This window comes from Nanorana parkeri, unplaced genomic scaffold (genome assembly GCF_000935625.1).
Source record: "Nanorana parkeri isolate BGI_ZX_2015 unplaced genomic scaffold, ASM93562v1 scaffold859, whole genome shotgun sequence".
NCBI lineage: Eukaryota > Metazoa > Chordata > Amphibia > Anura > Dicroglossidae > Nanorana > Nanorana parkeri.
The window spans coordinates 14999-30141 of NW_017307127.1; the positions used below are offsets into that span (position 1 = coordinate 14999).

General features: G+C 40.7%; 1 protein-coding gene across 3 annotated transcripts in view; it reads left to right on the top strand.

The window, feature by feature from the left end:
* Positions 1–15143, top strand: part of LGI2 (leucine rich repeat LGI family member 2) — a 42809-nt gene that overhangs the window by 10155 nt on the left and 17511 nt on the right. Inside the window, exon 3 of one of the 3 annotated variants that reach the window (XM_018565563.1) lies at positions 6112–6183. The exons of the other annotated variants lie outside the window; for them this stretch is intronic. Coding sequence (XP_018421065.1) covers positions 6112–6183 — 72 coding nt within the window. The remainder of the gene's footprint in view (positions 1–6111; positions 6184–15143) is intronic. 3 annotated transcript variants of the gene reach the window in all.

Sequence of the window (15143 nt, forward strand, 5' to 3'; positions counted from 1 at the left end):
GGTACCTCCCTGAAATGAGAAGGGCACCTCCCTGAAATTACTCTTTTCATGTTGGGATGCCGCCTGACATAGTGACTCACCCACTTAGTCACCAAGTGAGCAAGTCTATCAAATCTGTAGAGGGAAGGATGCAGGCTGCCATAGGATGACTAATTCACAATGGGGGAAATTTATCATAGCAATTGCACGTGTTTGAACTTGCATGGAATATATTTGCACCAGATTTATGAAGCTAGTGTAATGTTCTTGATAAATGAGGTTTAATAGACTCCAGGAAAAAAGACTTCTAACTCCAGGCAAAAAGCTTAACTGTCGCTTCTTGAAGAAGTGGTCATGAGGACTTCTTAAGTTGTGAGTGTTTTCTTAGGTGATGCTCCAGTTTCAGACAGCCACAGAACAAGTGCAGATGAAAACATGTGCAAAAAAGGTGCAAAAAACATGCAGTTGAAAAAGTAGTGCAAGCTCTGAAGAAAACGGGCACATGTTGAAAGACAGATTTGCACATTAAAAAAAATGATCTAAGAGGCTAAAACTGTTGTAATTGCTTTGATAAATTCCCCCCAATGTATTTAAGTAAGGTGCTGCGTGACGGGGTAATTGTCAGTCAAACTATCACAGCATTAAAAGATGAAAAATGGCCTGGTAATGAAGGGTTATTACAGACTTGGACTGAAATTTATGAAGGTCTTGTCCAGCTAGTTCTGGGTAAATCCTCATAACCTTGATCATTATTAATTATTCATTGTAAACATAAATCCTCTGTACATAACCGTGACCCTGTTACCATAACAACCTTTCTAATATGAATTCACCACCTTCCTGATGGTAATTCTGACACTGTGGATATACATTGGGATGTTTTCTAGACGTTTTTTCAAAAACCTACTGTTAGAATTGAATATAGCTCATTATAGTAAAACAGTCAAAGAGAACTACTGTACCATATGCAGACTGGATCTAATTAATCACAGCAAAACAAGGTTGCACTAGGAAAATATATGACCATGTATACCATGAAACACGAAGAGCAGCTGATTACACAGTTTTAGGGATAGGTGTAGCTTGCATTATGTAAATTGTTCTTATTTCAGTGTTTGTTATGTAAGATTTTTATTTATTTGGGTATTCTAAAGGTATAATATATATATATATACACACACACACACACACATATAATAAAGCACTCACAGTATGACGTTACACGTATGTTATTACTCAGGCTCAGTTCCAGTCCACAAACTTTACACTAAATACAAAGTGAGGAATTGTATTACAAACTTAAAGTGATTTTAAAGTGATTTTTTTTTTAGAGGGACACTAAATTTAGGAGTTAAACCTTAAAATACATTCAAGCACCTTGACCATTAACAAAAAGCACAGATCTGCTTCATCAGCTTCTCTCCAGCATCTGAAGCTGGAGAGTGACACAAGAATGCGGAAGTGATGTAATACACACGACTTCCGCATTCTGACAGCGGAGAGGGGGGACCGGATACCGACGGATCGCTTGTATGTTAACATGCGCGCGAGGGGGCGTGGCTGAGCGGACGTCTAAAGACGCCCTCTCAGATCTAGAGAGCTCCTTTTTTTTACAACGGCTGGCCGGGAAGTGGTTAAAATCATGTTTTTAATTTTTTTGACCTCACCGCTCCGCCATCCTGACAGCAGGCAGCGCTCCCTCCTGCGCCCCCTACACTACAATCTCATGTTTAATTTAATACAGTAATTTGCATTGAGATTGTAGTCCAACACGGGAGCGAGCTTGGAGCCGTGGCTACTGTACAACACACACAGGGACAATAGAGAACAAAAGTAGTCACCCTCCAGAAGGAAGGACAGTGTCAGCGCCAAATCAGAGATGATTTGAGGATCTACAGGCGAGTGATACACATATAAGATACATTTTTGTTAACGGTCAAGGTGCTTGAATGCACTTTAAGGTTTAACTCCTAAATTTAGTGTCCCTCTAAAAAAAAAATCACTTTAAAATCACTTTAAGTTTGTAATACAATTCCTCACTTTGTATTTAGTGTAAAGTTTGTGGACTGGAACGGAGTCTGAGTAACAACATACATGTAACTTCATACTGTGAGTTTAGGGTCACTTTAACATGCTGAGAGTAGGACATACTCTACATTCAGCTTCTTCTGCAGTTTATGTTTTTCTGTCCTCCCTTTTCACATTGTCTCGACCACTGGCCTAAATTTTCATTGTAAGGGTAAAAAATAGCTTAAAACCCTTTTGACTTTAATATTATTATTATACAGGATTTATATAGCGCCAACAGTTTGCGCAGCGCTTCACAATATAAGGAAGACATCACTTTAATTGGTGTGATATGAGTTCTCCTTATTCTGTTCCATTGTAAGGGTGGCTCCTTGGCTTGCAGTGTCCTTTTGAGCCACCGTTGGAACACCCTTGTGTACACACTCACAGAATATATGCATCTGCTGCCTGCACTGTACACACCCAGGCAGCACAGAGGAATAGAAAGAATCACAGGCACACTTGCCTGATGGTGCTAGGAATGATGGGACATGTAGTACTCAGAAGGGGAAACAGGAGACCCTTGTTCACATTCAGAGTGTGCGCTCTTTGACCAAAAGTTCAGGGAAGCCGCACAGAGGAAGTTGAAGGCTGCACCAGTAAATTGAATTAAATGTGAGTGTTTAGCGGCATTGATTTTTTAAATAATTAATTGTCCATTATAGGGCAGGTCAAGAGGAATGTATTTATAATTAAAAAGCTTAGGCATTAGTACTACTTTTCTAATATAATTAAAGGATATCTAAACCCAAAAACAAAAATGTAATATAGTGCAGTTTGGCCTTCCTTAGATATTGTGGCTGCATTGGTTTTCTTGCTAAGAACATTTTTTTGAAGTACAGAAAAATCCCCGTTGATCCTGCCAGAATTGTAGTGTCCTTGTAACTTCTTGTACACTGAACCAGTCTCTTAAACAATATTAAAGGTTAAAGATTCTTATTCCTGCCGCTCACTATGCCACACACGTCTTGTATATATTCAGATATCTGGAGCCTCTTCTCCTTCAGACAGTGGTGGGGACAGGCAGATATGACAGGGGTAGGTGTGGGCACATATACAGCATGGCTACCATTGACCTCCAATAATCTTTGAAAAAGGGAACTCATTATTCTGTCTCGGTACTGCTTCTTTTAGTAGATCAGCAATTTTGAATTTAATAGCCTTTCAAATTCAGAAATTGAGAAAGATTTGTAAGGTTACAGTTAGTTCAACATTTCTGCTCTTCTAAACCATAGAAAACTACTTGTGTAGATCAGTATCAGACAGTCATGAAAAGGAAATTATATGCACGCCATTAATAGATAGCAGTGGAGTCCTTCTTTGTCCATTTCATAATCACTGCAGAGTGAGAAATATGGGCTGAAGTAAATGTCCGATTGTTCATGAAACAATTTCTAGAAACTTAAAAAGTAAAGAATCTCATTTAGAAAATGCAGCTAATACACACAATGCCAAAATGGAACTCTGTCCAGCAACTTGTATGACAAATGCATTGAGCCATCCGGTTTTCACCTTGCTCTGCAGTGCACTAATGTACATCGTTGACAGCTGCAGAATTCTGTATTGATAGTAAAGGGCTGCACCCCACATAGAATAAAAAGTTGCCATAGTGAGCAGTGTTCATGTCCAATTCTTTTCTTCTTATTGCTGTTCTTGTTCTCTGTCTGTCTGCTTTTTGGCCTATAGCAGTAGGAAGCTTCTAATAAGCGTTCTGCCCAACACTAGAGGTTGAACAGCATACACAGGTGTTTCTTCTGCACCTGTTGCATCCCCTTTGCAGCTAAATTCTTCTATATTCTCCTATAATAAAGCAGTTAGCACTGTGACCTTGTCTAGGAGATATCAGATGCCACCTTAAGTCCCTGGCACTTAGCTGGGGGCCTGAGGCTAGCACTTTAGGTGCCAGGGGCTAGCATAACTGCTGTTGCTGGTATCCAAGCTAAGTACAGTTAAACTGACAGTACTTTTGAGTTAGAACACACACAGTTCAGTCATGTCCAGCCCCTAGTCTACATGTGGCTGGAAACTGGTCAAGGGAGGACTTGGAACTTTCAGTCTGAGGGGCACAAGCAACCCGCTGATCCTTTCATGGCAGGGTCATTCTTTATAATCTGAAGTGCAAAGTAGGCTGGGGTAGTGCAGTAATTGGTGAACAGGCATTATCTAGATAGGATTAGATGTTTTGGATAATGGAGGACATAAAATGGGAGAGCAGGTTTTACTCAGACAGATGGATAGATAGATAGATAGATAGATAGATAGATAGATAGATAGATAGATAGATAGATAGATAGATAGATAGATAGATAAAACCTGCTCTCCCATTAAGCCCTCGAACAAAAGGGGACCTGCAATCAAGGTCCAATCCTCACCCGGAGGTGGTAGAGTAAGTGTCTGGCTGTTTTCTGGGTTATTGTAAATGCAGAGAGAAATTAGAGAGAAAATACAACTCATGAGCCATTCTAGGTGCAATGTGTTCTTTATAGGCACTGGAGTCATACCCCCCTCAGCCACCAATAAGCTTCAGATCTGCTCTGAGGGTTTGTTTACCCCATCTCCAGACCAGATCTGGATGCATTTCTCTAAACACGTGAATGCATGTTTTTGATGCGTTCCGGTACATTCTTTTGTTCTCAATTGGTTTTGCTTGGGTTTTAGGCACGTTCCAGTGCAAAAAATGCAGCATGCTTTACATTTGTATATCTAGCCTCATTTAAAACCATTGGAATGACTGTGTATGAAGTTTTGGTGCAGATAGAAATATTCTGGTGTGAACAGGCCCTGAAGGTTTGAATCCAATTGGTAGCTGAGGGAAAATAAGTTCCTATTAAGAACACATTGACTCATACGGCCCTTAGTGAATATATGATGAGTAAATAAAGTACACGGCAAATGATAATTCATTGGCCACTCTAAGTGTGACAAATTAATGTATTCTTTATAGAGACTGGAGTTGTGCCCCCACAGCCACCAATCAGCTCTAGATCTGTTCTGAAGGTTTGAATCCAATTGGTGGCTGTGGGGAAATATGTTTGAATTAAGAACACGTTGATTCATAAGGCCCTTTGAAAGTATATGATGAGTTAATGAAGTACAGATGCACGTTAAGCAACCCCCACCTTGCTTAAAGTAGAAGTGAAGCCAAAACATTTTTTGTTCTTTTTGGGTAACTTAATGGAGGGTTTTAATCCCTGACAGTTTTTTTTTTGCCATCTGTGTCCCACTGGGATGAGTTCCCTTCACTTTCTGCCTGATAGCCACAACAGGAAGTAGGAGGAAATCCCTCCAATGGGAGGGAAATCCCTGATGGTCACCAAGGTTACCAGAACTAGTGTCCACATTGGACAATTTCCCACCTATTCTTGTTCTGATGACAACTCAATTTTAGAATCCTAATTCAGAATTTTCTTTCACTTTCAGTGATAACGGTCACCAGGACAATTAGAGGGGGTGAATCTCCCTAACGGGGACCCAGACAGGAATAAAAACCTGACTAACCCCTCTCCATTCAAAAAACAGTTTTGGATTCAGTTGCCTTGAATTCATGATTGTGTGTACTTCTGGAAGAAATGTACTCAACTGTTGAGAGTTCACTGTGAGCCACTGTAAAGGGAACGGACACAGGCACACGTGGCTTGTGGTTGGCTTGTGGTTGGGGACCTCAGATCTCCACCACTTCTGCCTGGTTTGCAATTACTTGTATACAGGAAAATGGCTATAATACCGTTGGGCCATCATTTATAAAGGTATTTAGCTGTACATTTTCTGCATACTCCTGTTAGAAAAAAAGCTTCATAAACAAAACCCTATTCACATTCTCTTAAATGACATTTAAAATTTAGAGTGCCCTCGCAAGAAATCAAGGCTGCCTTATTTCCTGCTAAATAGCTTCCTGAAAGCATTAATGGTCTGTGTCAGCTTGAAGCCGCTGCAAGTTAACTCAGCAGCAAAAAAAGGTAAAATATTGCACTCACTGCATTGCTACAGCGGTCAATAGATTCAGCTTGACTAATTCTGAGCATCACAAATTCTGGTTCACTTCTAACCTGCTGTCTTCATTTTCAGCTTGCTGAATTCTAACTCATTTACTGTCATACGAGACGATGCCTTTGCTGGTCTCTTTCACCTCGAATACCTGTAAGTGCTCCACTAAATGTCGTATGCTGCATATGAATTTTTAATCCTGCCTTGGTCTTAATTCTCTGGCCTGTGCAATGTTCTGAGCAGTTTCTACAGCTACACTCATGCCCCATGTTTATTTTGCCATCCAGGAGACAAAACATTGAACCAAATGGTGCTTTTTCTGCCTTGAGTTTGAGATTTAATGAGGATATATAGCTGCCAACATTTGGCTTTATTCAGTAAAGGGTTCTTATTCCTAAGATTGGTAGCCTATAATAATCAACTAGAATCCACCCTGCTGAGGGCAGACCAGCAAAAGATGGATTTTGATTGGTTGCTATTGACTATTGTACTAAATAATACTTTCTTGAATGAATAGAGTTGCTTATAAACTCTACAATTAAAGAAGAACTTCCACTGAAACTATTTTTTAGTTTTGGGTAGAGAGGGAAATGAACCTGTGTCAGGTTTTTATTGCTGCTGTGTCTCTATTGGGGAGATACACTCACACTTTCTGTCCTTAAGGTGGCCATACACTTACCGGGTTATTCACAAAAGGGTGAAGAGTTTGGAGAAGGCAGGAGAAGTGAACAATCTAGGACAACATAGCTGATTTGGAAAAATTCTCCAATTCAGCTCACTTTCCAGTTCATCTATATTGGCCTAGATTGTTCACTTCTTCCTTCTCCAAACGCTTCACCCTTTTGTGAATAACCTTGTAGATGTTTTTTTCACATTTAGACCCCTGAACTAGAAAAAAATGCTTGATTTCCCCTCCCCTACTAAACAGTGTGGATGGGGGATTCCCCTGCTGCCACCCGCAGCTGTCAGAATACCTGAACAGTGACTGCAGCTGATTGGAAACAAAAGTCAATTGAAAAGTCAAATGTTGTCAATTTTAGCCAATTCAGAAGGACTCCGACAAAATTCGAGCAAAGTATGGCCAGCTTAAAGTCTATTTCCTATTTGGAGGAAAACCCCTTCATGTTTGTTATGTGTTCCCATGCACACAGCATACTGAAAAATAATGTAAAAATATTTCTTACCTATTAGAAGTTTCTTTGGTGAAGGGCTTTGTGCAGATGCCAGGCTACACTGAGCAGTCTGAAGGTGAAGTAGAGGGACACACTGAGCTTCTTCTCATAAACATACAATGCTTCTAAGCCTTTGACCCTTTGTTAGGACAGACAGTGTTCACATCTAGTTTACAACTGATAATGAGATCTCCCAGCACAGTACAGACAGGGTTAATTTGAGTAAACATAACTTCCCCCAGCTCCCTCCTTAACATTGCATAGGGGAAGGTAGCCACCGCTCCAAGATCACTCCCATGATAGACTATAACGTCAATACAAATTAGCCAACTAAACATGAGATTGTAGTCCATCACGGGAGTGAGCTTGGAGTGGTGGCTACTTTACAACACACACAGGGACCATGGGGAACAAAAGTAGTCACCCTCCAGAAGGAAGGACAGCGAATTCAGAGATGATTTGAGGATCTACAGCTGAGTGATACACAAATAAGATACATTTTTGTTACTAGTTAAAGTTCTTGAATGCATTTTTAAGATGCAACTCCTGAGTTTAGTGTCACTTTAATGACAATAGCCTGGCCACAATTTTACTTTAACATTGTTCTCTAGCAAAAAAGAAAATCCAGCTGTGTTTAACCCACCTATGTAGTGAACTGTGGAATCCTCATTCCATATTTTCCAAGGTCTTATAAGTCCAGAGTATATTCCTACAGATAAACAGCACTGCATATCTGAGGCTCTGTTTACACAATATATGCACTATTGTACGTTATTAGCATGCATTAATGCATTGAAGTTGTTGTTTTTCTTTACATTTGTGTGTGTTTACACATGTTTTCTATGCATTTTACTGTGTTTTTCATGTGGTTTGTTGTTTTCATGTTTCGGCCTGAAAAAAATTAAAGAAATCTGTATCTCTTGTCTGCTGTTCATATCGTATACTGCATTAAAACACAGGGAAATGCACTGTATGCACATTTATTTGCATTGTCATTTATTTTTTTGAGCTTTCACCTCGCAGAGCAACACACATAGTCATAAAGGCTGCATTTTTGGTGTCACTTTGCACTAGAGTGCAGAGATCTGGACATGGCCCATTAACTTGGTGGGCATAATACCGGTTGGAACTACCTAGAGATGAGCTATGCTGATAGAACTAGCTAAGCTGCAATTGCTTAAAAAAGCTGGCTGCCTGGCAGTCTTTAATTCCTTTCTGAAGCACTGACCCGAAACAAGCTTGCAGCAAGTGAAGTCATAGCCAAGTCTGACATGCTTGTATGCATTAATATTCCGTGTCAGTTACTCAGGAAGTATTGGCATTTTTAGGTTGGAATGACAGCCAGGCACATGTTTTTTGTTCGTAAGGAGAAGTCAGGACTGGTAGCCACCATATTTCTCTTAGCATAGTTTTCACCTGCAGGAGGGGCTGTAGGTGACATGTGTGGAAAAGGGGGATCCTGTATATTGTACATGGACAGGACAGAAACAGCTGCCTGTCAGAGACGTACATTGTGTGCAGGCCATGTATTGTCTGGGGTGCATTATCTAACTTGCCCCAATAAGTCAGTACAGATGGCAGTATTCAATGTAGGCCTCAGTGATATCTGCTCGGCATTAGGGCCTGTTCACACCCTAGCATTCTGTTAATACCTTGCACCCTTGCACCTAGTGTGCATTCCGCTGGCATTTATTTGAATGGCACCCCAACAAACGATATCGCACAGTGCACCTAGCAAGCACTGAGCTGTTATTTATTTGAATGGCACCCAATGCACCTATTGGTGGTCATGCCTTGCAGCACAGCAGTGTTGCAGTAAAAAAAAAAAGGAGTGCATATATGTACTGTTTTTTTTTTTTTACCACAACACACGGTATTGCAGTACTGCACATTGCGCTATATTGTAATGTGCGGCCCCTGAAAGATGTGTTGGGGTGCTATTCAAGTGACTGGCAGCACAATGCACCTAGCGCACATTACGGCACACTAGGTGCGCTGAAAGATAGCGTGCATATAACACACAGCTCTGATGTGAAAGGACCCTTAAGCGGGCCGCTAGGTGAGGTGCAGAAAGTGCATCCTCCCTCAGCAAAAATTCATGCATCTCTTATTTTACATTGCACAGTTCTCAGGGAATGATGACCATCAGGTTTTCTTGTGATCCATTCATTGAACAGTGTATGCTGGTCATGCTAAATCTAATAATCTGCACAGGTTTGCTTCCTGAAATTTCACTCATTGACTTCCTTAATCCGGCATTAATCATTCTTCCTGTCATACTTCATCATCAGCACTGCATCAAGTTCTAATCAAGATGTGTAAACTGGGGGATATTTGGGTTATGTAATAACACAGCGAATTAGAAGTCAATGTGCCATAACCCTCATTATGCGGAATTCATTTATTTGCCAACTTGTATTTACTGTTTGTTTATTTCTGATTGGTTCATGTGGGTTCTTATACATCATTAGTTTCTTAATAAATAACCTACACTGTGTCCTTCTGCTAACCATATCCAACCACAAATATCACTATGTAATGAGGACGTTTACCCACCGACACTTGCCTGCCTTTGGTATGCTTGCAGTCAACAATTACGTTTGTTCCTATTTCTTGTACTCTGAATGATCGGGGACTTTGTTGGCACAGCTAACTAGGATCCAGTTATATAAAATATTGTAAGCTCCTTGCCATAGAACTCAGTGCAAACATATCACAGGTACGAGTAGAGCATTAGTGCAGATTTCTAAACATTTTAGCTGGTTTATTTCCGAGCTTTATCTATCCACATAGTCACATAAACTATGTAAAAAAAAAAAAACACAAGTTCATCAAGATCCGCCAACAGAAACATGAATAAAGAAATGCATTGAAAACCTGCATCCACAGAACTCTAAACCCATAGTTACAGATTCAAAGTAAGGCAAAAAAACCCTAATAAATCATGGCCAAATTTGCTCCAACAGGGAAAAAAATCCAAGGCAGTGGAATATTCAATGTATCAACAATCTACAATGTTATTTCGTATAAATATTAATAGCCCCTAATGAAGTCTATTCCACATTTTCACAGCTTTTACTGTTAGGAAGCCTTTCTGTATGTGGCGATCAAAGTATAACCGAAGTCAAAAGTTTTTGTTTAGTTTTGGATAGAGTAAGGGAGGGTAATAACCCCCATCAGCTTTTTTTGCCATTGTGCTTCATTGGTTAGACTTCCTTTCTAATAGCCAGAACAGGAAGTGAAAAAGAGAGGTAAATTCCTGGTGGTCAGCAGGATCACAAGAATTAGTGTTCCCATTGGAAGATTTCCCATCTATTCTTAATCTGATGACAACCCAAAATTTGGGATTTTCTTTTAGTTTTAATGATAACTGTCACCAAGACACTTAGAGGGGGTGGATCTCCCTAACAGGGACTTCACTCTTTACTAACTTATAAAAGGCTTTGTTTTGTCTTCAATTAGACTTTAAACCACTTTTCCTCCAGATGCAAATAATGCCCTCTTGTCATTTGCAATAACCCTAAAGTGAACAACTTTGCACCAAATTTCTTGACATGGACCATTTATGTACTTATACATGGTGATCATTAGGGATGCACCAAAATTAAATTTTTAGACCGAAACTGAAAAAAAAATGTTATCAGGCCAAAACAGAAACAGAAAATGACTTTTTCCCCAACCTTTTTAAAAAAAATGTTGTTAATTTTTATTTTATTTTACTTTATTGTCAGGGGCTTTGATGAAATATCAGGGGTCTGTTTAAACCCCTGATATTTCCCTTTTAAAATAGAAAAAAAGAGTCCTAAATCTCTTTTTCTGCAGCCCGTCATGAATGAACTGAAAGCCTCTATACTGAGTGCTCCTGTCCAATCAAAAACTGTGGCGATAGTATCAGTAACTATGTATACAATCATGATGTAGAACACTTCCTGTTCATTCATAACTGGGGGCACAGTAAGCATACTATATCCCCAGTTATTTACACACACTCAGCAATCAGTTGTGACTGCTAAGTGCTTGTAACTAGACATGTGCGATTCGTTTAGTTCCGAATCGACATTCTGACGAAATTTTGGAGATTCAGATGTATCCGAATTACAGATATAACGAATGCAAACTAATCCAAATTTCCGATTCCGAAATTCATTAGCGGTAGTCTGTACGAAATTTAGTTTGTTGGACGAAATTTCGTTGCAGCAAAGTGACATATGCAGCAATGTCACTTTGCTGCACCGAACGAAATGACAAAGAAACGAAATAGAAACAAAATTTTGTACAGATTACCGCTAATGAATTTCGTCTGAATCCGAATTCCGAAACGAATTGACTTTCGGACCCGAATTCCGAAAAACAAAATAACGCAAAATCCGAAACGAAACAAATTTTTTGCTGGTGCACATGTCTACTTGTAACCCACTCTCCATGTTGGCTCCTCAGCCTGTCACGGGAGGCTGAGTGGGGCAGGACGAGAGGAGAGCTTGGCCCCCTGTGACAGCTGACAGCTCTCTCCTCCCCGAATCACCCAGCTCGGTATCCTGAGAGCTTCTCTGGATCCTCTGTGTCTGCCAACAGAGGTGGGGGAGAGCAGTGGGCATCAGAGGGTACACAAACCGGCATCCAGCAGAGAGGAGAGAAGTTAGGGATGAACTGAATTTTCAGCTGCATTTTCGGCCATTATGGTACTATCGGCAATTAGCCCATAGTACAATTTTTGGCCGAAATATTGGTGCATCCCTAGTGATCAAATTATTATTATTATTATTATTATACAGGATTTATATAGCGCCAAAAGTTTGCGTAGCGCTTTACAATGTAAGGAAGACATTATAATCACAATGCAATTCAAGACAAGATGATAAGGAGGGCCCTGCCCCTGAGGGCTTACAATCTAAATCCCACCCTAAACACCTCTCCTCAAGGGAGGATACATTTATTTTATTTACAGGGCTATTCACAAAAGGGTGAAGGGTTTGGAGAAGGCAGGAGAAGTGAACATTCTAGGAAAACGTAGCTGATTTGGAAAAATTATCCAATTCAGCTCACTTTCCAGCTCTGCTTTGTTGTCCTAGATTGTTCACTTCTTCTGCCTTCTCCAAACTCTTCACTCTTTTGTGAATAACCCTGTTAATCTTTCTTCATTGCTAAGATCCTACATGCCTCTTATTTTAGTTGCCCTTCTCTGCACTCTCTACAGTACCACCTACAGAACTGGTGCACAAAACTGGATTGCATATTAATGAGGTCTTATTAATGCTTTGTACAGGGGCAGGATAATGTCTCTCTTTGTAGTCTATACATTTTTAATACGGGAAAGTATCTAGAAACTATAGCTTGGCATTCCATTCTGTTATTAAAGCACATGTCAAGGCAACATAAAAAATACATACTGTATGCAGTACATCTCTGCAGTACATGCAAATTTGTCCATGTTTTACCCCTTTAAGGACCCTAAAAGTATAAAAAGAATTCTGTTCATCTTCCCGAAATGCAGTCAGCTCTTAATTTCCTATTGCGGGCTGAAAACATGCAGAATTTTTGTGGACTGAGTGGTGTCAGCCATGCCATTGTCTTTGCTAAACTACTCAACAACTTCTTCTTATCCGCAGCATAGGGACTAATATACTTTCAGTCCAAGATAAGAACAGCAAAGGCTCAGTAGTTCCTTTGAGATAACACAGCAGAGAGCAGACACTACAGAACAGCTCCTAAAGTTCTGACAAGATCAATAGGATTTTTTGCACTTATAAAACATATATGAATATTACATTAAAAAAAAAAAATATAAAAAAAAAAAACAATAGGGCGGAGCTTGCAGTGACAGCTAGCTCCGTCTAACTGTTTCCTATTGGCTGGCACCTGCTAGAGTCTTCTAACGGGTCCTGGCCTAAGAATAACAACTGGGCGGAGCCGGCGGCGCCGACTCTGCCCAGTTGTTATTGTTTAAAGACAGATCAGCATCCCCAGGTCATTTGAGTAACGATCAGTAATGATCCTAGGTCAGGGGCAGGCAGCAAACAAGAATGGTCAAGAACAAATCCGGGTCAGAAGTCTGGCAATACAAGGCAAGGAATCACAGGAACACAGGGGAGCTGAAAGGCAGTCCAGCAATTTGGAGACAGACAGGCTGGGTTTAAATAGTGTGATCCATCAGCACATTGTGTCACTTCCTGTGCACCGTTTGGCGCACTTTTTCGCGCCCCGTTTTCCAATAGTATAGAAAACGGGACTCCGTGCATGCGCACTAACAGATGGTCTCTGACAGCCTGGGAGTACACTGACCACAGAAAACTACCACACTAAATATTGAGAGACAAACTTTAGGGCAAAATAATATTTTAAAAAAATAAAACGTTTCCACAACATATGCCTTTCATGCTGCAGAAGTCTCCTGTGAGTATGGAGGATATGACACAGGACAGTATGTGCAGTACAGGAATGGAAAAGAGGTATGAGTGTGAAGGGTCCATCATGGCACAGTATGTGCAGGAGAGGAGGGTGAAGGGTATGACAGTGGGCAGTATGTACAGGAGAGGCGTATGGAGAGTATTACAAGGAGCAGTAAGTACAGAAGAAGGAGTGAAGAGGGTGTGATAGCTGGCACAATGTGCAGGAGGGGAGTGTGGAGGGTTTGACAATGGGCAGTATGTCAAGGGGAGGTTTGTGGAAAACATGAAAGGTGTGCAGACAGCATACACAATTTGCAGAGTATAGGGGAAGGAAAGGAGGATGGGGAAGGAAAGGAGTAAAAAGTGTCAGAAGACAAGTTGGGATAAAATCAATTTTTCCTTCTAGTTCATTTTTTCTTTAGCATGGCTACACATTGTTTTGATGGGCATATCAGAGGCCTGAAGTGCTTTGCACTGAGAACTTGCGGGTCCTCCTGTAGTTGGGCATCTAGACAGTGGCAGCTAAAGTGCAGGGCCCAGCTTCTACTTTTGTAAAACTTGAACCTCCCCTGGATCTGAAGTATTAGAGGTCCCAGAGCCAGAAGTAGAAGGTGAGGCCACCAGTGGCAACAGTGGTATGGGGGTGGAAGTTTGTGAAGTGGCAGCGAGGTTATATCCAGGAAATGAGACAATTAACAGACACAAAAAATATAGAGGTAGATTTCATAACAACCAACTAGGTTGCACTTGGATTTATGTATTTTCATCCTATGTGCAACTACACGCCCCTGTATAAATACTAGGACACATTTTTCAATAAAAGACATTAAAAATGTGTATAGCCAGTGGTACTAACCCTTGTTTCAGAACTCTTTCTGAAACAGGGGTTAGTACTACCTCATTTACTAGCATATGGAGACACTGATCCACTTTGCCTGGGTGCTTTGCAGAAAAAAATCTGTCTCTCCTGACTTCTTTTGTGGTGCTAACTTGTCACAGGACCTTATGCAGAGCGTCAGTGATATACATCCTTCTGCAAAGCATCGGACACTAGTACTTGCGGCTGCTTGTGCCACTCTGGCAGAGATCTTAAAGGGAGTCAGAGAGTAATAATTGCCAAACGACCCCGACAACTATAGAGGCATATGCTGCCCTGTCCAGCCTGCCCCATTAGAAGATGCCTTTCCAATCACTGGCAGCTCGCACTTTACTGCACTGGCCAACCCTGCTCTCACTGATTTCCATCTTGGCCAATGAAAACTTTCCCTTCAGCATGGTGGCATCTCCACACACATCATATGGCATTGCCAGGCAGCTGGCACTGTTGAGGTTTGATGCTGTGATCCCAAGACATGGCTCAGAACACAACATCTGCAGGACAGAAGGCAAAGAAGACTGTTCTGGCAAATCTGGGACAGTTGACATCTATACCTAACAACTTTAGACTATTTAAATTATGAAACATTAATCACTACTCTCTGAAAATGGAATTTGAAAAAGCACACAACTATTTACTTAGAGATGAAATGTGCCAAACAAGGAGCAGCCCTTCCCC